A 27423-nucleotide genomic window follows, 5' to 3' on the forward strand; every position below is an offset into this window, starting at 1 on the left:
ACACACTATTCTCCCCTCTCCCCTCAGGCAGGAGACTACGCTCCATCCAGACCCACACCTCCCGCCACCTGAACAGTTTTTTCCCCTCGAACATCAGGCAAATGAACAAGAACTCCTAACAGCAGCTCCTTGAATTCCTTGAATCCCTTCTAAGTCTATCTGATAGCTCAGTCACAGCTCTTTTTATACCAAATATGTGTTGTATGTGTTTTATGTCGCACGTTTGCACCAAGAAAAATTCGTAGTTTGTGAACCCGTTCTCAAACAATGGCAATAAAACTATTCTGATTCTGAAATGGGTTATAAGTCCACGAGTGTTTTGCATCAGCACATGCGCATACGAGCTGTCCGGTTTGGATGTGCACAGCAACTGCTTTAGTGATCGTGCATTGTTCTCCTTTCTCATCAAACATGTACCGTAAATGATTCCACCACAGTAAGCTGCTTCTAGCAGGAGTTTGTTTGTTCTGCGGTCTTGCTCGCCTCCTAAAGCGTTGCATTTGATTTTCCCCACTCGGCTCAATTCTGTTTCAGATGCTGGAGTAAGTTTGATGTGCTGCTGCCTTTTTTAAAGAAACTTTGCAGCGTGCAGTCATTTATTCCATGCCTGTTGCCGCAATTGTAAACTACTGCCACACTTTTCTTTTCTTTGGAACAAACGTCTCGCTCTCGTTAGCATTAGCCATGTTTTGCTAGACTTTTGGGTCTCCGCTAAGGAAGTAAGGGAGTGGCGAGGGCTACAGAAGCTCACAGGGAAGAGGAAAAAAACCTGATTTTTTTTCTGTTTTTTAAATCGTCTGCAAATAAAAAACTAGAATTTATAGCTAAAATCTATATATATCGCCCAGGGCTATTATACAGATGAACACAAATGTCATGAACCCATGCACAAACAATGCGGTCATAGCTTTTAAGGCTCTAATACAAGTTTGAAAGTCTTTCAGGGTGTAAAATGGGCCTGGTTGAAAATGTAGGTAGTAACACCAAGTCCGGGTATGAAACATCAGGGAAGATGTCGTGGTCTCTGCTGCACTCAGACTTGTCAATCTGGTATGGATCCTCCTCACATCCATTTACGGCGGTTTCTCTACTTATAACGACAAAGGAACTTCTTATCCAATGACTTAAAGTTTTTCTCCATCGTATCACAGCCAGTGCAATTTTATTTTCCACGGAATAGTTTGGAAATATTACTTGCAGCATTATCGTGAACAATGACTCTACCCTTCCAATATGTCTGCCAGCAATGCATTGTGGGATACTTTAGCCAAAAATCCAAATGTAGAGGTTGGGTCTGACATAGAGAAACTATACCAGCTGACCTTCCCACCTTCTACCATCCTCATCCCCACCTTCTACCATCCTAGTCACGTCCGTTGTGTCCTTGAGCAAGACACTTCACCCTTGCTCCTGATGGGTGCTGGTTAAGCGCCTTGCATGGCAGCTCCCGCCATCAGTGTGTGAATGTGTGTGTGAATGGGTGAATGTGGAAATACTGTCAAAGCTCTTTGAGTACCTTGAAGGTAGAAAAGCGCTATACAAGTATAACCCATTATCATTTATTTATTTACCTTGTGCCAACTAGTCAAAATTCAAAAGTACAGACAACATTTTGCATCCAATTCTTTTTGAAAATTATAGGTGGCAAAATTGATGACATTCATGCACAAGTCACACGGTGAGTACATTAGTGATGGGTAAACTCTGATCTTTTTACTGACTCAAGTTCCTTATGAGTCAGTCCCTGAAGTGACTTTAGATACTCAATTCACTCATGGCATACCCGTAATAGAGAGTATTTGCAGAAACTTGCAACGAGTACCTGTTCATCCCAAACGCAAGTTATGAACAACTCGTTCATCACTTGCGCATCTTTATGGTGGATGCAAACTTTTGAAACCTTATTTATTTATTTTAGTTTGTCGCGTACAGTTTTTCGTCAATTTTATCAAGGGTTAAAAGTTTGTAAGTTTTTTGCTAATAGTTTTTCAATTTAAATCCATTGCAGTAACGTTTCCAGAAATGTAAAGTCCCACACACATAATAAACCTCTCAATTAAATAAGTCCAAGTACCAAAATATTTCAAGATAGCAAGAGTAACTCCCCTTTTCAAAAAAGGAAGCAAATTAGAACCTGGTAACTACCGACTTGTTTCTATCCTCAGTTCCATTTTGAAAGTAATGGAAAAAATAGTTTATGAACAGGTCGATAGATACCTTGCCACTAAAAAACTCATGTACAAATTCCAATCCGGCTTCAGAACTAACCACTCTACTGACACATGCCTTCTCTATCTGACCGACCACATCAAACATGAGGTGGACGCGGGCAAATACTTCGGCATGGTCATGCTGGACATTCATAAGGCCTTTGACACCGTAAACCACGCTATACTGTTGGATAAGCTTAAAGCAATCCAATTTGATAAAACCTCATCGAGCTGGATGCAATCTTACTAGGAGGGGAGGAAACAGGTGGAAGAGGTGAACGGCACCCCGTCCCCCCCCTCTCAGTAAGCTGTAGAGTCCCCCAAGGCAGTATATTAGGGCCTTTACTGTTCCTAATATATGTAAACGACATGTCATCAGCATGCGACTGTGAATTGTTCCTGTTTGCGGATGACTCGGCCCTGCTGGTATCCGGCAAGGACAAATCACAGGTGAAAAAAATCATCAGTAGAATTTGCACCTGGCTCGCTGACAACAAGCTATCCATACACTTAGGTAAAACGGAATCCATCCTATTTGGGTCTCAAATCCACCTTAAGAAAGTCAGTGACTTCACTATTAAAGTGGGTGACATTGTTATCACCAGGAAAGATGAGGTCACCTACATAGGTTCCATACTAGACGCTAACCTTTCCTGTGATAAAATGGCAACTAAGGTAATCAAAAAGGTCAACCAACGAACAAGATTTCTCTACAGAATCTCCTCTTTGGTCAACAAAAGCACCATGAAGACTCTAGCGCAGGGGTGTCAAACTCAAATACAGAGTGGGCCAAGGTTGAACAAATTAACCTTTTAATAGGGACCCAAACAAGTTTTGCATTAAATATTGAACAAGCAAGGCTTATATACCTTTATAGTGACATGCAAAATCGAGTTTCAAATAGTAATAATAATAATTAAAACATATCAATGGCATATCAAATACAATTTAAATAAAAATTGAATGCCTCTTTTCTATTTGCAGCCTTCTGAGGTAAATATCAACATTAACTTTTTCCACAGGCTAATACATTTTAAAATAAAATAATGAATAAACCAACCATTCAGGACTTTAAACTGCTCAGTTTGCAACACACTGATCTAATCTGATGTGCCCGAGCCAGATACCTGGTATCTTTTCTTGGATGCTAGTTCATTAATGTCGGGGCTCAGGCTTTGAGCTGAGGCAACCTTCATTATCGAACGAAGGTGTTCATCAGTCATTATATCTCGTAGTCCACCCGGACCACAGTCTTGGGGGCGTGCCTTAAAGGCACTGCCTTTAACGTCCTCTACGAGCTGTCGTCACGTCCGCTTTTCATCCATTCTAACAACGTTAGAAGTCACAAGATATGTGTGGCTTCTGTATGCACACACACGTGAATGCAACGCACACTTGATCAACAGTCAACAGCAATACAGGCTACACTGAGGGTGGCCGTCTAAACAACTTTAACACTGTTAGAAATATACGCCACACTGTGAATCCACACCAAACAAGAATGACAAACACATTTCGGGAGAACATCCGCACCGTAACATAACATAAACACAACAGAACAAATACCCAGAACCATTTGCAGCACTAACACTTCCGGGACACTGCAAAATATACCCCCCGCTACCATCAAACCCCCCCCCCTTTCTGAGCTCACTATGTTCACTGCTCGCTGTACATATCCTACGAAGTGAGACTTACACTGTTACAATGTCTATTTCTCAGATGATATACTTGTATGATGACTGCAATATGCTTGCTACCTAACCTACCCCCCCTAACCCCCTCCACATCCCACCCCCCGGATTGTAAATAATTACATGTATATACTCTTTCTTTCTTTGCTTCTTTGAACTCTCAACATTTACAGCTTGATGTACATATCATAAGAAGCTGAGAGCTACATTTTATGGTGTCCTTGTTCTGATGATTAACTTGTATGATGACTGTATTATGCTGATAGTTTATATTTGTACCATGAATTGATTAACGTGGACCCCGACTTAAACAAGTTGAAAAACTTATTCGGGTGTTACCATTTAGTGGTCAATTGTACGGAATATGTACTGTACTGTGCAGTGACGTGCAGTCACTGGAGGCAGGTGAGGCGGGGCCTCACGTGCCATTATGGAAACAAAAAAAATTTAAAAAGAAAAAAAATAATTAAATTGTTATATGTATCCAGTGATTATACTATAGAGTTATTTTCCATTTAACTTCAGCAGTTTTAGATTATTTTTATTAAAAATCGCTGAATTTTCACATTTGCCGTTCAAATACTGAGAAGAGATGGTGCGGTGATCATCACGTCACTGCATTGTGCCTCAACATGGATTGCGGACTCGGCTAACTGCTGGCCTGCTGTGCAGTGAGACCGTATTGCTATATGAACTATATTATACATTTCCATAGTTTAGTTAGCTGAGGTATATAATGTACAGTGTATTTTGTCAACAACTGTATGTGTGTAAGTATTTCTTGTGCTGAGCAATCATAAATCTGCTGCGAAGACGCACTGGCTGAGGCTCGCAGTAATCCCGCCTCCTTGTGCCGGTTAATGCACCCCCGGCGTAGAATGCACCCCCTGACGGGAGTGTTATATCAACTAAATCCCACACTTAAACTTTCCACGTGCAAGATTGAATCTATTTAAAAAAGTTATTTAATAAGAAGCCAAAAAGTGCAAAAACAATAATGTTCGTGTTGGAGGAGTTGTGAATGATGGCAGGGCCACAACATTAGGTACACCTGCAGACTGCAGCACGGATTTCATATTTCATTCATTCACAACTCCTCCAACACGAACATGATTGTTTTTGCACTTTTTGGCTTCTTATTGAGCTGCTGCATTTTTTGGTTGGGTTGTTTATTTATTTTGAGTAACTTCCAGAGGTGGGACCAAGTCATTGCTTTGCAAGTCACAAGTAAGTCTCAAGTCTTTGCCCTCAAGTCTCCAGTCAAGTCCCGAGTCAAGACAGGCAAGTCCCGAGTCAAGTCCAAAGTCAAGACTGGAAAGTCTCAAGTCAAGTCCCAAGTCCTGCATTTTGAATTTCGAGTCCTTTTAACCACAGACTAATATATTTACACAGATTGTGTATGCTTTTAAAACTCTGTATTTATTTATTAAAACAAGTGCATTTGAAATTGCAGGAAAAAAAATAGTGCTGACATTGCACTTCATAATAGCACTATTATCCAGTCATTTTAAACATTTAACTCATTCCTTTACAGAATGAACACATTTGAAAAAACAAGTGCAACTGTACTTATTTGCACAAAAGTGTTAACAATGTATTTCCATGGCATATTGCATTGTAACTAGTTCCACAGCAGTTTCTATCCTGTTCTTACCTTATCTCATTGATCTCATCTCATCTCATACTGTATGTGTGTTGATGTGAGCGTACATATGAAAAACATAACAAAAACATGAACAAAACAATGAACAGAGTTGTACTTTTTAGATGTCAGGGCCCTATGCAATATGTTCACATATTCTTAATATAGTATACATTTTAACTGACCTTTATTTGACTGTTTGTCTTTTTGTAGGTGGCTAAAATACGCGGTGCTGCTGACCGCCGTCTAACGTTACGTTAGTGTGTGTGATACATTGAGTAACGTAACGTTATGTGTAGGTACCTCATGCAACCCTGCTTAAAAATAATCACTTAACAAAAAGTATGAATAAGGTAGCGAACTGCAGTGGACGCAACAGATTGCCGTGTTTGCAATGACGTTATAACCATAGACATCTTATAAGTAGACGCAGCATTGGCTGCTGTAACACGAGCAATTTGGCCGCCATCTTGAAGTGGTGATGAGGAGCCGGCGAACAGCCTAAACTGACAGTTGACAGGTAGAAAACAAAGATGGTGTTCAGCGTTTTCCTACTCATATGAGCGGACTGTTGAAAATAGCAATCGGGTGATTACTTATCACAAGTAAGATTTAACATTAATGTACTATTGGTTGTATTTTATGAAAATAATATTACCACAGAGTTGAGAAGGAGCAAAGATCTTTAATATTTGTATGTGAAAATCACAAAGAAATCTTCTGGGGGAGTATGACCCCCCTACAGGGGTTTGGTTTACAAACTTTCAGCCCCACCTAAAACAAAATTCACCAGCCGCCACTGATTATGATGCATTCTCATTTTAGGCAAAATATAACACAATACTTTCTTAACAGTATAATTGTAACCAGGAATAAGTCTTCAAGTAACAATATTCAAAAACTAACATTGTTGAGTGTGGTTTTATTCTGAATCCAGTGAAACAGATTGGTGGTTTTAACTGATATAATGACTTCCAGGTGTTTATATATGTTTATGTTGAAGTATTTGGCAGACGCTTGTATCCAAAGCGACATACATAAAAAATACATATAAAACAATCAGTGTAAACATGATCATTTAAGGGAAGAATGTAATACAAAATATCAACACAAAGTGTCAGTCTATAAGATATATAGATATCTAATGTATTCATACATTGTTTATGTAGGATATACGCATGTATATATAACCTAATCATATTGTTTCTTCAATTTAAAAATAGCTGACCGTTTTTTTCCCCTTTCTCTGGGATTATATTCCCAGTTTTGATCTCGGACGTCTGGTCACTTATAGCGTATAAGAATATTATATTACTGTTAAGCAAACTATAAATAACAAAACACTCCAAAACATGTGTCCTTTATCATAGCTACACATATAACAAAAAAGCGCGTGAAAATCAGTGGTATTCAGTGAGGTAAAATGAATTAAATGCGCTGACAGTTCATTGCTCCTGCCAAATGAATTGCACTAGTGGAGCGGATCACCACTCCAAGATGGCGGCCCCGCGTCTCGTCTGCGCCTGTAGGCAGTAGCGCGCGATGCTGCGTACCCTTATAAGATGTCTATGGTTATAACGTTAGCAGTGAGTATACAGCCTCACTGATTTAACTACACGGCAAATAAAAGTCACATTACTTAGCCAATAAACGTTAGCTTACATTCAAAACTTACCCTTCTTTGTGCATCTTCAAATGTCGAACGAAGTTGGAAGTTGTTACGTCTCCGTCTATAATATTCGAACTGCATGATTTGCATAGGGCAATTCGTTTTTTGTTGACCAAGTCGTAGTTTTAATACCCGAACGAAATTAACTTTGGCATAATTGTTTCTCACTGCCGCATTGTTCTACAATTCTTCTTCATTGGTTGTCCTGCAATTTGATTGGATGAGAGCTGTGTGATGAAAACAGCTAGTTCTAATTTGATTGGCTGTTGTACTGAGAGCATACCAGCTGACAGGAACAACACGCTGATAGACACAGACGAAGAAAATGAAAAATACGGAGCGGCGCGCTCCCAAATCACTTTTTAATCTTTGGGTTTTGGGGAAAGTAGCAAGTCATGTCAAGTCAAAAGGCTCAAGTCCAAGTGAAGTCACAAGTCATTGATGTTAAAGTCTAAGTCGAGTTGCAAGTCTCTTTACATTTTGTCAAGTCGAGTCCAAAGTCATCAAATTCATGACTCGAGTCTGACTCGAGTCCAAGTCATGTGACTCGAGTCCACAGCTCTGGTAACTTCTACATTTCTAAAAGGGGAGGAATGTAATAGAGTGATCTATGTTTGTCTGTTGCCATCTCCTGGTTAATGTTGGCTATAGCGTACTTGGGTTACTTTTTGGTTGGCCAACGATTTACGTGGTGTTGCGCACCTGACGTGAAGTGTGTTGAGTCTGTTCTGAAGTCTACAGTAAAGAGATGTACTTCATCACCTCGCCTGGTTATTGCCTCCAACCCAATATATTACATAAAGATAAGACCATAATAATGTTTTTTTTTTTAATTAAATGTGCTTTTTTGTGTGCTAGTTTGTATGTGTAGAGTTAAAGTTAAGTTAAAGTACCAATAATTGTCACACACACACTAGGTGTGGTGAAATCTGTCCTCTGCATTTGACCCATCCCTTGATCACCCCCTGGGAGGTGAGGGGAGCAGTGGGCAGCAGCGGCGCCGCGCCCGGGAATAATTTTTGGTGATTTAACCCCCAATTCCAACCCTTGATGCTGAGTGCCAAGCAGGGAAGAATGCTGGTATGAGCTTTTAAACATAACCCGTTAACTGCTGCCAATCAAATGGTGAATAAGATACTCTTTAGGGTTCATATGTTTGTAAATCTGACTGATGAAGTCAGTGCCTCACCAGCCATGAACCTCACCGCACGTCACTGGTACTGTGTAAACTGTACTGTTTCATATAATGTATTCTCTTAATTTGCAATCTACTAATAAAAGTTTCAATAAAAAAAAAAAAAAAACTATGCTTTCAAAATAAAATCCACAAAGGTGCGTGTCATACTGTATTGGTTTGTACTTAGTTACGTCCCTTTCTGACACAAAAAGTCAAAAGTTAGTTATTATTAGCAAAATGAATGACTTGGTATTGTTTGGAGTGAGTCATAAATAACATAATTTGTAACAAACTGTTAACGTATTTTCACCAAATTACTCAATTTGAAAGGTAATTGGATTGTGCATGTGACTTAGTGTAATATTTTTAAATGAGCGAAGGAGAAACATAATGGAAGCGTCGCTAACTTCAATACAACGTTCAACATCCGGGGACATCCCGAGTAACATTATTTTGAAAAGCGTCTAACCGGACATTGCTTGTTATTTTCATCCTCTTGGTGATCCTGATAACAACTACCCGGCACCACAGCAAAAACAGGTAAATTATTACTGCATTAAGAATTGCTCAGTTGGTTTTAAAATGTGCTGAGTCAACACGGAGGCACTTCCAGTCTTGCAGTATGATATTTTTACTTGTATGATATTGCCGAAGTTCACTTCTGGTGTTAGCTGTTAGCATAGGGTTGGCACCGCTAACAATAGCGAACCAGCTAACGTACGACATCGATTTAAGGTTATATTTCTTCATTAACAAACAAGTGCCGTTCATCGAAATATTCATGTCACCCCACCGAGTATGTTTAAATCGCAGTTTATTGATTAGAAAATACGCTGTTTGTGTTGTTGTCAAGACCAGGTACATCATGGTACGCCATTCCTCGTGCGTTTGATACTCGGTTACGCAAGACCTCCTCGGTGTCTTTAAAAATTATCTGGATATGCGAAGATAGCGACTAAACTTTTTGATACACGGTTATACGATGTACCAGGTTAAAGTGAAATACTACGTACCCAAATGTAACATTGTATAACAGATCTGTGAGTGGCGGACAGTTGGTCGTGTTGGGCCGTGACGTCACACAAGTAAAAGTTCCCTTATCTGTTTTAACCATGCATCATTTCCTCTAATATACCTGGTGAAAACTTCGAACTTCCGGTTTCGTTTTGAACTCCTTTTGGTTTAGAAATAAACTGGACATTTTTGTGAATACTTGGTTATCACGTAGAATTCATTTAAAAAAATAGAAATAGCAAATGTAAAGTAGGGTTATATAGTCATTAGAGGTGGGAGTCTTTGGTTACTTCACAATTGGATTACAATTCAGGGGCCACAATTTGATTATAAAATTTGTATTTGTCCATCTTTAATTACTATATTGTATAATAGTATTATATATTATGACTGCAGCAAGGTGAGTATTATATATTATGACTGCAGCATCTGGAACAGGGGTTAGTTAGTGCCTCACAATACAAAGGTCCTGGGTTCCATCCTGTGTGGATGCTGCATGTTCTCCCCGTGACTGCGTGGATTCCCTCCGGGTACACCGGCTTCCTCCCACCTCCAAAGGCATGAACCTGGGGATAGGTTGATTGGCAACACTAAAAATTGGCCCTTGTGTGTGAATGTGAGTGTGAATGTTGTCTGTCTATCTGTGTTGGCCCTGTGATGAGGTGGCGACTTGTCCAGGGTGTACCCCGCCTTCCGCCCATGTGCAGGTGGGCTAGGCTCCTGCACACTCCGCGACCCCAAAAGGGACAAGCGGCAGAAAATGGATGGATAGATGGATATATTATGTATAAAACTGTCATCCTTTTATGGGTTTATGGGTGCGAGTGTGCATATATGTATGTATGTATGAAGACTAGATACATGAGAACTGTAGCTGGCTGCTAAACGTTTCTACGTGGCGAGGCGGCATCCATGATTGAATTTTCTTACCGTCTAAAACCACTGAATGACCACACACTTAGCCCCCAGTCGCCATAAACTTTCAGTTAAGATGTGTGTCGTCTATTTACTATGACTGAAAATGTTGCCGTTTCAAGCGATATTATTCTCTCTCCTGATGAACTTTTTTTTAATTGGCCCCTGGCACATTTTAAAATTAAAAAAGGGAGCGCAAAAATATAATATAAAACTGAAACACTGATGCTAATACTGTAACACAAAGCAGAGATGCAGGCTACCAAGCAGCATTAAGTTTCAAGAGTAAAGATGCATAAACTCATTTGAATTAGTGCTGTCAACAATTTGGATGGAGGAGTTGTTTTAGGACAGTCGTGCGGTCGCAGCTCATTATTAGTAGGGCTGCACAAGTTTGAGAAAACACCTAATTGCAATTTTTCTCTCCAAAATTTCGATTCGATTTGCAATTCTTATATTTCATACTTAAAAATGCGTACAACGGCAAAAATAAAAAGAGTGAAGGAAGACTTTAACTTCCTAGTTACTTTTAGACTGTCAATCAACATATTCTTGTCTCAAGGTATCACACATTAGAGCAATATGCAATAATCCATCCATTTTCTACCGCTTATCCCTTTTGGGGTCGCGGGGGGCGCTGGAGCCTCTCTCAGCTACAATCGCAATAATGTACTTTAAAAATATTTGGCTTTATGCAGACTGACTCAGAGTTTTCGTTGACATCATTCTCTTAAACTGGATAAATAACTGATAAAAACAATACAGATCATAATGTAATTATAATATTCAAGACTTCAAATAATTCAAAAGGATATAAACTTGTATTTGTCATTACTGTACATTATTTTACCATTGTATTTTAATTGGAAGATAAATCACTTTGTTATCATAAGTAAATAAACAAACAAAACAATTAAATTGACTCTCATCTCTGTTAGCTATAATTTTACCTTAAATAAATATTGATCATCCTAAAGGTTTTTTTTTCCGCAGTTGAAAAAATTACATCGGGTGGTCTTTTTGATACCATCATGTGTTAATGGCATTCTCGCTCGTTCGGATGGGCAGTATGATCCCATCCGATTGGAAGCTGAAATAGTGTGTGAATGTGAGTGTGAATATTGTTTGTCTATCTGTGTTGGCCCTGCGATGAGGTGGCGACTTCTCCAGGGTGGACCCCGCCTTCCACCCGAATGCAGCTGAGATAGGCTCCAGCACCCCCCGCAACCCCGAAAAGGGACAAGCGGTAAAAGGGGAGTTACTCTTGCTATCTTGAAATATTTTGGTACTTGGTCTTATTTAATTGAGAGGTTTATTATGTGTGTGGGACTTTACATTTCTGGAAACGTTACTGCAGACCGAATGCATTTAAAATGAAAAACTATTAGCAAAAAACGTACAAACTTTTAACCCTTGATAAAATTGACGAAAAACTGTACACGACAAACTAAAATAAATAAATAAGGTTTCAAAAGTTTGCATCCACCATAAAGATGTGCAAGTGATGAACGAGTTGTTCAAAACTTGCGTTTGGGATGAACAGGTACTCGTTGCAAGTTTCTGCAAATGCTCTCTATTACGGGCATGCCATGAGTGAATTGAGTATCTAAACTCACTTCAGTGACTGACTCATAAGGAACTTGAGTCAGTAAAAAGATCAGAGTTTTCCCATCACTAATGTACTCACCGTGTGACTTGTGCATGAATGTCATCAATTTTGCCACCTATGATTTTCAAAAAGAATTGGATGCAAAATGTTGTCTGTATTTTTGAACTTTGACTAGTTGGCACAAGGTCAGCTGGTATAGTTTCTCTATGTCAGACCCAACCTACATTTGGATTTTTGGCTAAAGTATCCCACAATGCATTTCTGGCAGCCATATTGGAAGGGTAGAGTCATTGTTCATGATAATGCTACAAGTAATATTTCCAAACTATTCCGTGGAAAATAACATTGCACCGGCTGTGATACGATGGAGAAAAACTTTAAGTCATTTGATAAGAATTTCCTTTGTCGTTTTAAGTAGAGGAAACATGACGAGTCTCTTAAATGTGTATAACCCACCGGTTAGTGATTGGTGTTTTTATAAACATACTTTTAAACAAATCTTAACGAAGAGTCAAGGGACCTTAATATGCGGCGAGGACTTTAACATTTGACTAAACCCAAAACTGGACTCATCTATTGGGAGGTCAGATGCCAGAAATATTGACAAAAAAATCAATATACTTATCAATGTGACAGGGATTGTGGACGTATGGAGAGAACTTAACCCAAACATCCAGGACTTCATGCACTACTCACTAGCTCACACAGTCTACTCGCGGATAGGCTACTTTTTTCTATTCATAAAAGACCTGCACAAAATAAGCGATTGCGAAATTGGCGCTATCGGATCATGGTCAGATTTATATGTCAGTTTGCCTTGGTAACAAAACAAAGACATTTTTGTAGCTGTTCAACGTGAACATTTTGAATAATTTTGGAACTAAAAATAGACTAGAAAAAGAAATTGACTCGTACTTGGAGCACAATGATAACAAGGTTTCGCCACCTATACTCTGGGATGCGATGAAGGCGGTGATTAGGGGTAGGCTAAAACTGTATCTATCTCATCTTCAGCTGCAGAAAGAACACTCAGAAACCCACAGAGAGGACATCAAAGTTGAAATTACAAGCCTAAAGAAAGAATTGGATGAAATCAATACACAAGAAATACAAAAGAAACTCCTGTTTATAAAAAAAAGTACTATTTGACAAGGGGAAAGTCACTGAAGCGCCTATCCTATAAATTGAGAAAACAACAAGCAGAAAATACAATACACAAAAGAAGAAATTCCTTGTCAAGGAAAGTAGAAACCAATCAAGAGAAAATGATACAATGCTTCCAAAAATACCACAAAACGCTATACTTACAGCCAGAAATAACCACTGAATCACAGATTCACGCCATCCTATCTGAGATTCAACTACCAACGCTTACAGATTAAGAAAATAGGAAACTTATTTCACCAATAACGGCTGTAGAACTCCAATCCGCAAATGCTAGGCTGAAGGGCACCAAGTCCCCTGGGACGGACGAGTTTACTACAGAGTGGTATAAAATAATGCGGGACCGACTGACTCCGACATTACTAAAGACATTTAACTTGGTTTTGGAGAAGAAAGTGACTTCCCGTTCATGGAAAGAAGCAGTAATTTCAATTATTCCCAAGGAGGGAAAGGACATGCTGAACTGTGGGAACTACCGCCCGATTAGTCTCCTCAATGTTGATTACAAACTGGTTACCTCTATAATGTCTAAACGAATAGAACTAATCTTACCAGGGCTGATACATCTAGACCAAACAGGTTTCATTAGACAAAGACAGAGTCACGATAATATCAGAAAAACATTGCAAGTATTGAGACAAGTCACAGAACAAAACTTAGAGGCACTGATATTAGGTCGACACGGGGAGAAGGCGTTTGACCCGGTAAGGCGGTCCTTTCTCTATGAAGTACTTGCTACATTTGGATTCCACACAACTCTAATTGATACCTTTTAAAGCGTTATACAAAAACCCATCTGCTAGGATAAAAAATAATACAGACCTGACTGAACTTTTTTCACTTCAAAGAGGTACCAGACAGGGTTGTTGTGCGTCGCCGCTCCTCTTCGCATTTTTTATTGAACCCATGAGTCAATGAATTAGACAGAGCCCGAGCATAAAAAGGGTCATAATGAAATCTGGGGAACAGAAATTTAACCTTATTTGCTGACGATTTGCTATTAAGTAAACACAACCGACACAGACTCTTCCAGCTTTAATGGGTATGCTTAGGGATTATGGTCTGGTTGCAGGATATGAAATAAATATTCACAAAACACAAGTGCTGGCATTTAATTATGAACCAACACCCAAAATCAAGGCAATATATAATTAGGAATTGGGGTCCCGAGTCGATAAAATATTTGATTGTCTTCTCGCCCAAGTACTCCACATAACTACTGAACCATAACTATTGCCTCTTGAACCTCCACATAAAGTCAGACTTGAAAAGATGAAATATAATTCAATATTTGGGCCTGAGTTATAGAGTCGAGTCGATTAGGAAGAATGTACTCCCACCAATGTTATACCTTTTTCAATGCCTACCAGTTAAATTATTGCCAAAACAATTCATTGAATGGGATAGGCTAATTTTAAAGTATTTATGGCAAGGGAAAAGTGCGAGAATCAAGTATAAGAACCTCTAACTAAGCAAGGAAAGGTGGTGGAATAGCTCTCCTGAACTTACAGGACTACTAGTACGCGGCCCAATTTAGACCCCTAGTCTGCCTATGCTCGCCAGACTACAATGCAGGATGGAAAGATGTAGAAGGGGATCATGTAGGGGTAATGCCAATAGCAGATAACACATTGCAGAGGGAACTGGGCATACCTGACGATTCCATGACAGGCCACCTTTTAAAAATCTGGCATGTGTTAACTAAAATATGCAGTGTGGGGAACTCTTTGAAGATACTGAGGTGGTACATGTACGACTCGGATTTTACACCCAATAAAAACGACGTTAGATTTAAAACATGGCTCACAAAGGGCCTGATGACATTGCTCATTGGTCCATAAGGGGGAATTCCTGAGCTTTGTAGCTCCGCGAGTAAAACATTCTCTGGAAAAGGATGACTTCTACAGGTACCTACAGATCAGACATTATTTTAACCGAAATTTGAAAGACAACATGGGTGAAGGGGACTCAGAATTGTTACAGGTGACAATAAGGTTGTTGGAATCTGGGTCCTGCCACAAAATTGTTTCGAAACTGTACAAAGGGATAAGATTATCTAGGCCTTAGAACACTGACTATATCAGGGGTCACCAACCTTTTTGAAACCAAGGGCTACTTCTTGGGTACTGATTAATGCGAAGGGCTACCAGTTAGATACACACTTAAATAAATTGCCGGAAGTAGCCAATTTGCTCAATTTACCTTTAACTCTGTTATTATTAATAATTAATGATATTTATCTTTGTGGAAACACTGATCATCTTAATGATTTCTCACAGTAAATATATATAGAAACAGATAAATATCAATATGCAACACTTTATTTTTATATTTTCTCTAAGTGCACATTTTTCAAATTGAACATTTTCAAATGATCACTTCTAAGACAGTCTTGTGAAATCACAATATCCCATTTTAACTAGCTAGCCACTAACATTTTTTAACGAATCATGAATTACTTTGCACCATGTTTGTACAAATAATAACTCATGTAAAATACAAAAGTAAACTCTCAAATTTTTAAATCATGTCACACTTTGAACTGGACACCAAATCTGTTATCTGTTTCTTTGTCAGTTAGTGGGAAGCCTGGCATTGCATGCTGTTAACTAGTGTGTTGTACTCTGGTGTGTAACTTGACACTGCAACTCTGAGTGAGTCTTGCAGATGTGCATCAGTGAGGCGTGTTCTGTGTTTGTTCTTGATGAAGTTCATGTCAGAAAAGGCTGATTCACAAAGATAAGATTGTTCCTCATAGTTTGCGGAACCTTCTTAATCTTTTGGACATATTTTCACAGCAATCTGGCCTTAAGCTTAATTATGATAAATGTAAAATGTTAAGGATCGGAAATCTAAAGGGAACATCCTTTCGAATGGAATGCAAAGTGCCTGTTTTGTGGACAGATGGACCAGTTAACATACTTGGTGTTGTTGTCCCAGAAAATCTGGAAGATCTAGGCTCAGTAAATTATGATAATCGACTAAGAAAGCTGGACAAAATTATGCAATTATGGAAAGGGAAATCCCTAACCTTGTATGGTAAAATGTCTATTGCCAACTCGTTAATTATTCCTCAATTTATTTATTTGTTTTTGTCATTACCAGCTCCATCACAAAACTTTTTTAAGATTTATGAGCGGAGGGTCTTCGATTTTGTCTGGAACGGCAAACCAGAAAAGATTAAAAGAAAGGTTTTGTACAAAGAGTATGAATATGGGGGCCTGAAACTTCTCAACCTTGAAGCTATGTGTCTGTCTTTAAAAGCATCAATTGTTCCAAAGATGTATTTAAACATTGAGTGGTACACAAATGTCCTGTTGGACAAAAAACATGTACTGTATCAAAAGAAATTGTATCCTTTTTTACAAGTGATCCCCTTCCAGAGAGTCTGCTGGGAAACATGGCGGGGTTCATAAAGGAAACAATCCACTCATAGTGGTGTTTTCAATTTTATGTGCCAGAAAAAAGAGACGATATTTTGCAGCAGTCAATATGGATGAACTCTAATATTGTAATAGATGGAAAGCCTTTCTTTTGGAAAATATGTTTGAAAGAGGAATCATTTTTGTCAATGATATTATCAATGAGAATGGTAAAATTATGAAGTATGATGAATTTAGAGCTATGTATGGTGATGCTTGCTCAAGCTTTTCATTTTATCAACTAACTGGAGTAATTGGGAAAAGATGGAAACAAAGAATTAATTATGGAACTACTAAATTATTAGTTTGTAAACCTCTAATAAGAAATTCTAGTTGGCAAAAAGGGACTAAAATAAATAGAAAAATATATAATTTTTATTTAATAAAGAAATCTTTGAAGGCTGCCTCATACAACACAAATGGAAAATGGGAGGACTTTTTTGACTGCCCGTTGCCATGGTATGCCATATTCAAACTAATCTATAAAACCACTATCGATGTGCAAAATCGTTATTTTCAAATTAAAATTATTTATAACTTCTTACCCACAGGGAAAATGTTAAAATTAAGGAATATGACAGAGTCAGATGATTGCCGATTTTGTTGTCAGGAGCCTGAATCCACCCTGCATTTGTTTTGGTATTGTCATATTGTGTCTTTGTTTTGGGTGGAAGTTGAAAAAATGTGTTTAAGGATCGGTTTGTTTATGAAGCTTAATGTGGTTTCTGTTATTTTAGGAGAGTTCATTGACAATCATGATTTAGTCAATTTAATTATAGTACTCGGTAAAATGTTTATTTTTAAGGCCAAAAACAGATATTCACTTAGTATTACTTTCTTTAAAACATTTATTCAGTATTTTCTAACTTTAGAAAGTTACATGGTTGAAAACAATAATGATGCCAAAAACATTAAAAAAAAGATGAGAAGTCCTCAAAGGCTTATTTTGAAAGTATAATTATGTTTATAGATTATATGATATCTGTTGTTGTGTTCCCTAATTTGAGTGACCTGGACATAATCTGGACTGTACATAAATACTTATTTTGAAAATGTAATTTTGTTTATAAATGATATGCAATCTGTTGTGTTCCCTAATTTTGTTCTGTATACATGAATGAAGGTGTGTGTTGCTGAGTCCGACTTGGACATTATCTGGACTGGGCCTGGTTTAAAAAACCCTTTAAACAAATCTAATTTCATTGACAACCTGGTCTGTTGAAGAGAAGGCCCTTTTTTAAAAAATAAAATAAAATAAGATAAATAAATAAAAAACATTTTCTTGGATAAAAAAGAAAGTAAAACAATATAAAAATAAATACATAAAAAATAGTAATTAATGAAAATGTTAGTGGACCAGCAGCCTATACAATCATGTGTGCTTCAGGGACTGTGTCCCTTGCAGATGTGTTGTCTATGTTGTGGGAACCAGAATATTGGTAGCAGAAAGAAATAACCCCTTTTGTGTGAGTGGGTGTGGATGAGTGTGCATGGGGGAGGTTGTTTGGGTTGATGCACTGATTGAAAGTGTATCTTGTGTTTTTTCTATGTAGATTTAATTTAAAAAAAAAAAAAAAAATTTTTTTTTTTTTTTTAGAACAGGCCCGCGGGCGACTCATCTGGTCCTTACGGGCGACCTGGTGCCCGCGGGCACCGCTTTGGTGACCCCTGGACTATATCAATCAAAAATGGGAAAAGGAAGCAAATGAGATTGAAAGGAGGAGTTGGGAGAAAATATGCCACATGCATTGGACCACGACAGGGTAGAATACATAGCGAGAATTCTGTTGGAACAACACTGAGATATTTCACCATGCCCATCCAGAAAAGACACCTGGGCAATAGAGACACCTGCTGGAGACTGCGTGGAACAAATGGAGCCAATCACACTCATATATTTTGGGACTGCTGGGTTTTTAGACTCATTTGCCACTTTTCCACTAACGCAGGGGTATTTTGGTATTTGTGTAGCGTCCCAGAAGAGTTAGTGCTGCAAGGGGTTCTGGGGATTTGTTCTGTTGTGTTACGGTGCGGATGTTCTCCCGAAATGTGTTTGTCATTCTTGTTTGGTGTGGGTTCACAGTGTGGCGCATATTTGTAACAGTGTTAAAGTTGTTTATACGGCCATACCTCAGTGTGACCTGTATGGACCAAGTATGCATTGCATTCACTTGTGTGTGAAAAGCCTTAGATATTATGTGATTGGGCCGGCACGCAAAGGCAGTGCCTTTTGAGGCACGCCCCCAATATTGTTGTCTGGGTGGAAATCGGGAGATTGGATGCCCCGGGAGATTTTCGGGAGGGGCACTGAAATTTGGGAGTCTCCTGGGAAAATCGGGAGGGTTGGCAAGTATGACTGGGAGATGCAAGTGCTCTGTACTTCTCTCTATGTCCGTGTACCACTCCGGACAGCGGCGTTTTAAAAAGTCATAAATGTTACTTTTTGAAACCGATACCGATAATTTCCGATATTACATTTTAAACCATTTATAGGCATCTCTATTATTTTACCCTCAGCATGTTTTACGAATCCAAAATACGACCAGACTTCAGATTTTTTCAGTTTAATTGGAGGGAAAATCCCCGGAACGAGGTCAGTTTGTTGCTTTCCGCCATATTTTCTTGAGTCAAGCATTGCAAATGGCGATAGTAGGCAATGCTGCTGCTGCATTTCCAGGAATAAGCAATGTCGCCTAAAATTATTTAATGAATGACGGTTTTTCCATAATAAAAAGGTATACATTATTAGTAACCGTCTGGAATTTTACAGAGGTTTACCATTATACCGTTTACTGTTACATCTTTAGTTTGTGAATGTCCATACCCCTCTAAGTTAATATAACCTCCATTGCGGCAAAAAAACAAGTATTAAGTGTTATTATCACTGGGGCACTCGAGAAAGGCTAAGATATGACACATCGAGTCAGGAGAGCAGCAGACAAGGAAACAGGCTAAAGCAGGAGAATCTGTTCTTAGTTTAATTAAACGATGTGTGTGTATATAGAACCACGTTACCACGGCGTGTAAGCAGCTTTGAACGTTAAATTTACAAGTAGCTTAATAAAAGTTGAGAAAAATGATATCTGTTGATGTGTTGCGGCCACGGCCTACATGTAGGAGGATGGATTTATCCATAAATCGTAGTCCGTATCACTACTAATGTTTTTAGTACTTGATCGATACTAATGATCCGATCTTTTGGTCGTTTTTTTTATGTTAAAAAAATCTGTGAGTAAGTCTCAGGATACAGTAGGACTTTGAGGGCAAAAACCAAAGGCTATAAATGAGTAGTAGATGTACATTTTTGCCGTTTTTTTAGTTATTGTGTTCTATTGACTTTGTTTTGCTCAAGCAATTGTATGAAATATAAGAGCGTAATGGCAACATTTTAAATATTTAGTTTATTGCTACAGTGTCTTCCTGTATTTTTCCTGCAGATTATAATTGTGATTTAAAAATAATAATTTAGTGATCTTAAACATTTAATATTTAAATACCATATATAAATCCTAAAATTTCCAGTTAATTCATGTGATCGTATCGGCTGATCTCACTTAAGGATATATACTGTATATACGTATACTACATGTGTATACAAAAAAACTAATGTGACAATAACATGTTTGCAGTCAAATAAGCATATTTTTAGAGTCAAAATAGAAATTAAATGGCAAAATCTTTGTGTGAAGGTTAAATTTAAAAATACATATTGTCCAGGGTGTACACTGCCTTCCGCACCCCGCTCCAGCACCCCCAGCGACTCGAGAGGGACAAGCGGTAGAAAATGGATGGATGGATATCAAGACTCAGTGGTCATCAACATTTTATGTTATTGCTTATCTGTAACATGTCTGTTATGCCTTTTGCGCCAATTCTTCTATTTTTGCTGTTTATTTTTTTTCAATTTGATTTTTCAATGTGCGGACGGGCCAAAAAATAAAGCTGCGGGACCAAATGGCCTTTGCGCCAAACTTTGGATACCTCGTCTTCTTCAGTGTTGAGTGTGTGACTGTAATCAACTGTGAGCAATCACAACTTTATGTAGCTTATCAGCTTCCAGTCGCGAGCGGACATTATAATTTAGGGGGGGGGGGGGGGGGGCAATAGACTACAGACTCTGATTACATTGAACACATTGTTTATTCAAAAATAACCAAATAACAATATCTTATAATGATATAATAAAAATATTAGAGAAATAAAGAAGCCTACAATTTTTGGTTGTTTTCCGCTCCATTTGCAGAATGGCGATATACGATATATATCTCCATATTTTTTCCGTAAAGTACAAACAAAACACAAAACAGTCCTAGTTACCTGAGATACTAAGTAAGTCATTATTAGTAAGTCAATAATTTGACTTAGTAATTTGATGTTAGTTTGTCTAAATTGTCAGATGATCGCTTCTCTGATGTCTCCATCATGTCCAGAAGTCTCTTCTCTATCTGGACATCTTCTACTGCATTCAGCAACTTTGTCTCCACTGGAAGTTTTCGTTTTAGTCTGTCGTGCTTGTGGCTGTTGAGTTTTGCCTAGTGAAAAAAAAAAAAAAAATGTATAAGGATTTTTACAAAATTACATTCAATAATCACGAATACATTATTTGGGATAAACCCACTTTAGCACAGGTGTAAGATAGTGACATGTTATTTACAACATGTCAAATGGCCCTCAACATCGTCTGGAAACAATGTGTGTCAATAAAGCACTTTGAGCTATTTTAATTTTGACAGAAAAAAAAACATTTAATGCAACTGCAGTTTTACTTAACTCAATATTATTTATTACAAGAAACTACTCAAAGCATTTTTAATACAACCCTATTTAAATACATCTAAAACAGCTGAACTTTAATATATGCTTGCCATCTTGACTTCTGATTCCAAAGCAAGTATTTTTGTCACACTGTTGTCAAACAATGATCATATTCAAACAAATGGGCAAAATATGATTCCACATTGTTGAAAGTGGTCATCTGAGAGCATTTGTAATTGCAGTGCAGTTCATATAAAAATGTTTTGATGCCCCATCTATCTGCCTTTTAACAATATTACTTCCTAGCAATGAAGTTAGCGCCCACATACCTGAAGTAGAGCTCTTCTCTCTTTCACCACAGAAGATTGTGGATTGCTCCCATTGGAATCTTGCTGCTCTTGTACATCATTCGGCATATCTTTGTCTGTGACCAGGCTGTCAAGGGTGAATGGAGAATCCCAACTCCTGTGAGAGCCTGTGTCAATATTTGATGTTTCTATTCCAAATTGAATGGATGTAGTTGATGGAGAACCGCCCCAGATCTGCTGGCATAATTGGAAGTACAGCAAAACAACTCTACCATAACCACTTCTTCCACCTGCGTCGACTGCTTGTCTGTATTTTCCACGAATCACTTTCAGTTTAGTGTTGATAGTTGTTTTTGGCGATGTCCTCTTTCCGGTGAGGAAATTCCTCAGATGTCCCTCCAAGTCCGTACCGTTCCAAAATAGGGTAAGAATGTCACCATACTTGGACTGGCAAGTTTCCCAGTCAACACTTTGTTGAGTTTTGTTAACTTTAAACTCCAAAATGATGCTTAAAAGTAGCTCTACTTCTCTGTCAGTCCACATAAATAATTATTTCTTGCCGTGACCCGCTATTTTTGCTATATGCCGCCTCCGGAAAGGACGTTTTGGATGTTTCTGATTGGCTAAAATGGTCTTAAGTCCTAGGCTACAGCGCCCCCAGTAATTCGGCATGCGTATGACACTCACTGTATGCGTTTGCTTGGGGACAGAGATAGTTATGCAAACGTGTGGCTGGCGATCTTGTTAAGACCTTAGTTTAGGCGGTGGCTTTTTGTTGCTAAGGCGGCCGCCTTAGCAACAAAGCGCTGCGGGAAACCCTGAGTATTATTCTACACAGTATTATTATATATAGCATTATCCAGATTTCAGCTTCGTTGTTAAATGTGCTCTGCTGGGTACAACAGCTACTGAATTGCAAACACCAAATGTTGGCAGCTATGCAAATTAACGGCTTTCGTTGAAACGAATTGGAATCAATTTAATCAATGCTTTGCTTACCAAAACACCACCATTTTAAAAGGGAACATGCCTTTAAAAAACCCCCAAAAACATTTACTGTAGATAAGAATTATTTTATCAAAATAATACAATAAATTGTACTTCAAACAACTATAGTATATGTATGAAGTAATGTAGTTATAATAACAAACATTTACCTTACTAGCGTACTTCTACGTTATCTCATTTGAGCTGCTTCTCAATCAAACACACCATCAGCAGCTTCGCCATATCTTCATGGATAAATGTTCACCGTTTCTATGTTATTTTAACATCTTTGGCTGGCACAAAAGCTGGCTCATGCTTCACTACGTTGCTTTCAACTGCATCACAAAGTCTGCTGCACGGTCAGTCATGGTTTTAATGATTTATTTCTTTAATTCAATTCAGTTTCTGGCTCGACTTCATGGAGACTGCAGGGCTCTGTGAGATTGACGTGGCAACCAGAAGAATAGTTGGGGGCAATGATTCACCAACTGACCTCGACAGCCCTTTTCAGGTAAATACAGTCGTGGTCAAAAGTTTACATACACTTGTGAACGACATAATGTAATGGCTGTCTTGAGTTTCCACTCATTTTTACAACTCTTATTTTTTTTGTGATAGAGTGATTGGAGCACACACTTGTTTGTCACAAAAAACCTTCATGAATTGTTTTATTTTTATGAATTTATTATGGGTCTACTGAAAATGTGACCAAATCTGCTGGGTCAAAAGTATACATACAGCAACATACATTATCAATTTTGGTGATGAAGAAAAGTTACAATCAAATCAAATTAGCTCCATTGCATGGCCTCTTAACTTCATGTAAGTGATTATAATTGATGACACCTGTTGATTTCTCTGAGCCCATTTAAATAGGGCTGTAACGTACACATGCATATATATATATATATATATCATCATCGGCATCGCAGTCTCGGAAGACCATTGATTTCCTGTGCCTCGGAGTCAGGTCTTGTCGCAGCGTCTCCTGTGGCTGTGTTGGCCAATTCGTGAGAGACATTCCCGGCCGCATATGTCACATATCCAGACCGGTCCCATAGATGTTACCGGTGTCGCAGAGCCCTGTTTCTTTCTCTTTGCCCTCTTAGCCTCATGGTGTTGGGCCAGGGTGGTTTCTGACTTGAGCAGCCCGCTGCGGAGTGCCTGCTGCCACTGAAGGCGGTCCTGGGCTGCATCTTCCCAGCTGTCGGGGCTGATGTCAAAAGACTTGAGGTCTTGTTTGCAGACGTCCTTGTAATGCAGCTGGGGACGGCCAATCTGCCTCTTGCCAGTTGTGAGTTCAGCATAGAGGATGTCCTTTGGGATTCGCCCATCGTCCATCCGCCGGACATGGCCCAGCCAGCGGAGACGTCGCTGCCTCAGTAGGGAGCACATGCTGGGAAGCTGTGCTCTATATATATAGAGTGGCCGTGCCAGCAATCGGAGGGTTGCTGGTTACTGGGGGGGCAAGACACTTCACCCTTGCCCCTGATGGCTGCTGGTTAGCGCCTTGCATGGCAGCTCCCGCCATCAGTGTGTGAATGTGGAAATACTGTCAAAGCGCTTTGAGTACCTTGAAGGTAGAAAAGCGCTATACAAGTATAATCCATTTATCATTTATTTATTTATATATATCAGTGTTTCCCACACATTCATTTATTTGTGGCGGCCCGCCACGAAAGAATTACGTCCACCACAAATAAAAAAAAATAAACAATTTTTTTTTTTGTCCTGTCCAGCTTCTCAGGCAAATCATATAGTTGATGTAGATGCCCATATAGGCTGTTCAGATTTACTTTACAAAAGAGAAGTGTAGGATACTTCTCTTGTTGCCTTATTTGTATTTGACCACTACTGTTTTCTGTTTATTTGTTACTGACTGTGGCAGGACACCTCTGCCTCTGTTTCACTTTATGTTGCTGGTAAATAATATGGTTGTAGTAGTAGGCTAAAGTTAAATGATTTAGTATGCACTAATTAAAGGGGCAGAGCTTTAAGAGACATTTTAGCTTTTATATTTTATAATATATATTTTTGGTAAGAACCACAATTAATAAATATATTTCAGTGAATAACTTATTGTTCAAATCTGTATATAAATATGTACATAAAGTGTTGTAATTATATTGTAAAATGGATGGATGGATGGATGGACGTTTAAAACAAAACTGTTATTATTAATTAGTAAGTATACATTTTTTGAGCCTTTTTAGAGAAAATCATATCATTGTAGTAAATTATGCAAATTACTCGATGTCATGGTGACCACGCCCATAGCCACGCCCATAGCCACGCCCCCACCGCCACAGGTATCTTGGCAGTTTATGGGAAACACTGTATGTACAGTGTATTTATATATATATATATATATATATATATATATATATATATATATACAGTATATATATATATATATTAGGGGTGTGGGAAAAAATCGATTCAAATTCGAATCGCGGTTCTCACGTTGTGCAATTCAGAATCGATTCTCATTTTTAAAAAATCAATGTATTTTAATTTTTAATTTACATTTAATTTTATTTTTTTTATTTTATTTTTTTTATTAATCAATCCAACACAACAATACACAGCAATACCATAACAATGCAATCCAATTACAAAACCAGACCCGACCCAGCAACACTCAGAACTGCAATAAACAGAGCAGTTGAGAGGAGACACAAAGACGACACAGAACAAACCAAAAGTAGTGAAACAAAAATGAATATTAGCAACAACAATATCAATATTAGTAACAATTTCAACATAGCAGTGATTAAAAATCCCTCATTGACATTATCATTAGACATTTATAAAAAAAATAGAAAATAAATAATGAACACTAGTGTCACAGTGGCTTACACTTGCATCGCATCTCATAAGCTTGACAACACACTGTGTCCAATATTTTCACAAAGATAAAATAAGTCATATTTTGGTTCATTTAATAGTTAAAACACATTTACATTATTGCAATCAGTTGATAAAACATTGTCCTTTACAATTATAAAAGCTTTTTACAAAAATCTACTACTCTGCTTGCATGTCAGCAGACTTGGGTAGATCCTGCTGAAATCCTATGTATTGAATGAAAAGAGAAATGTTTTGAATCGAAAAAATATCGTTTTGAATCAAGAATCGCATTGAATGGAAACAAATCGATTTATAATCGAATCGAAACCCCAAGAATTGATATTGAATCGAATCGTGGAACACCCAAAGATTCGCAGCCCTAGTAAATAAATAAATATACACTACCGTTCAAAAGTTTGGGGTCACCCAAACAATTTTGTGGAATAGCCTTAATTTCTAAGAACAAGAAAAGACTGTCGAGTTTCAGATGAAAGTTCTCTTTTTCTGGCCTTTTGAGCGTTTAATTGACCCCACAAATGTGATGCTCCAGAAACTCAATCTGCTCAAAGGAAGGTCAGTTTTGTAGCTTCTGTAACGAGCTAAACTGTTTTCAGATGTGTGAACATGATTGCACAAGGGTTTTGTAATCATCAATTAGCCTTCTGAGCCAATGAGCAAACACATTGTACCATTAGAACACTGGAGTGATAGTTGCTGGAAATGGGCCTCTATACACCTATGTAGATATTGCACCAAAAACCAGACATTTGCAGCTAGAATAGTCATTTACCACATTAGCAATGTATAGAGTGTAGGGATGATACTCGAAACCGGTTTTCCCGGTTGTTCGATAAGAAAATAACCGAGTCCTCGGACTCGAATCCCTTTTTGAGAACCGGTACCCGTTATCGAGACCACTATAGTAAAGAAAAGAGTTGGTTCTTTATTCGAATCCCTCGGAACGAATCCCGTCCCGACCAGAAATGCTCCGTATGACATCACAATAAATCAGTCACGTAGCTCAGTCATTAGGCGCAGATAGCGAAAGCAGGAAAACAATGGACGGAAAAAGCGCTCCAAGGTGTAATAAAGTTAAAAACAAAAGGTATAATCCAATGAATAACTTTACTGAGAGATTTGAGCAGGGTACAAACTCATGAAGAACACTTTTACGACCCACCGGAAACATAGCAACCAGGCTAGCAACGCACCTCCTTTACGGCAGCTGGCACAACGTTCTTAAAGCAACCGCAGCACATACATATATATACAACACATCTCCCTTTTTTAACTTTTGTTTTTCACACTGTATATGTGTTGTCTGTCTAATTATAAATAATGCAGACGAGGCGTGTTGCTGAGTTCTTGACGTTTACTTTCACGGGTGACGACATGCAACAACACTTTTCGGGGCTACCGCGCATGCTCGTCACTCCCGTTGCATGATGGGTAGTGTAGTTGTTATATTCCCTAGCTCATAACATCTTTCCCCCTATAAAGAAATACTGTTAACTCAATAAAGTGTATTTCTTTTTTTAGCTTTAACTTTTCATTTTTTAGCATTGTAACCACATTTGCAAACAACTTTTCTCTTCATAGAATTTTCTTTCTTTCTTTAAAGTGCAAAAATGTCAACGCATCATAACAAACAGTTATGTCAAATAGCAGCAGAATTGCACTTTTTGGAAAGCTGTATTATTTCCAGTTTTGTGCCCAAGGGACTGATTTTATTTAACACTATTTTATTATTTATACACCTATAGTGATCACAGAGACAGGTTTTTTTTGTGTTACTGTATATATTTGTTTTTCTGAAAAATCCCACTTAATATACTTTGTGTAACAACAGTCAATGTTTATTTATTTTATTTTATTTTTTAGGGGGTAACAGTCAATATGTATTTATTTATTAGATTAAATTGTTTTCTTATATAATAAAAGTGAGCTTTTGTTAAACCAAATATTGTGTGTTTTTTTCCATATACAACAACCTATCTGGACTCGATA

At 38.1% G+C, this 27423-nt stretch overlaps 2 protein-coding genes across 4 annotated transcripts in view; one reads left to right on the forward strand and one right to left on the reverse strand.

The window, feature by feature from the left end:
• ccdc102a (coiled-coil domain containing 102A) overlaps positions 1–9475 on the reverse strand; it is a 160037-nt gene extending 150562 nt beyond the window's left edge. Inside the window, exon 1 of one of the 2 annotated variants that reach the window (XM_062030230.1) lies at positions 9406–9475. The gene's annotated coding sequence lies outside the window, so the exon portion shown is untranslated. Of the gene's footprint in view, positions 1–7221; positions 7281–9405 lie in introns of those variants that run through there. The other variant, XM_062030240.1, reaches the window with a different exon arrangement.
• txlng (taxilin gamma) overlaps positions 8785–27423 on the forward strand; it is a 72689-nt gene continuing 54050 nt past the window's right edge. For both annotated transcript variants that reach the window (XM_062030277.1, XM_062030286.1), the window contains exons 1-2: positions 8785–8932; positions 22969–23077. In XM_062030277.1, the coding sequence (XP_061886261.1) occupies positions 22985–23077 (93 nt within the window). In that variant the 5' untranslated portion in view covers positions 8785–8932; positions 22969–22984. The remainder of the gene's footprint in view (positions 8933–22968; positions 23078–27423) is intronic.

The sequence above is a fragment of the Entelurus aequoreus genome, linkage group LG02 (genome assembly GCF_033978785.1).
Source record: "Entelurus aequoreus isolate RoL-2023_Sb linkage group LG02, RoL_Eaeq_v1.1, whole genome shotgun sequence".
Taxonomy (NCBI): domain Eukaryota; kingdom Metazoa; phylum Chordata; class Actinopteri; order Syngnathiformes; family Syngnathidae; genus Entelurus; species Entelurus aequoreus.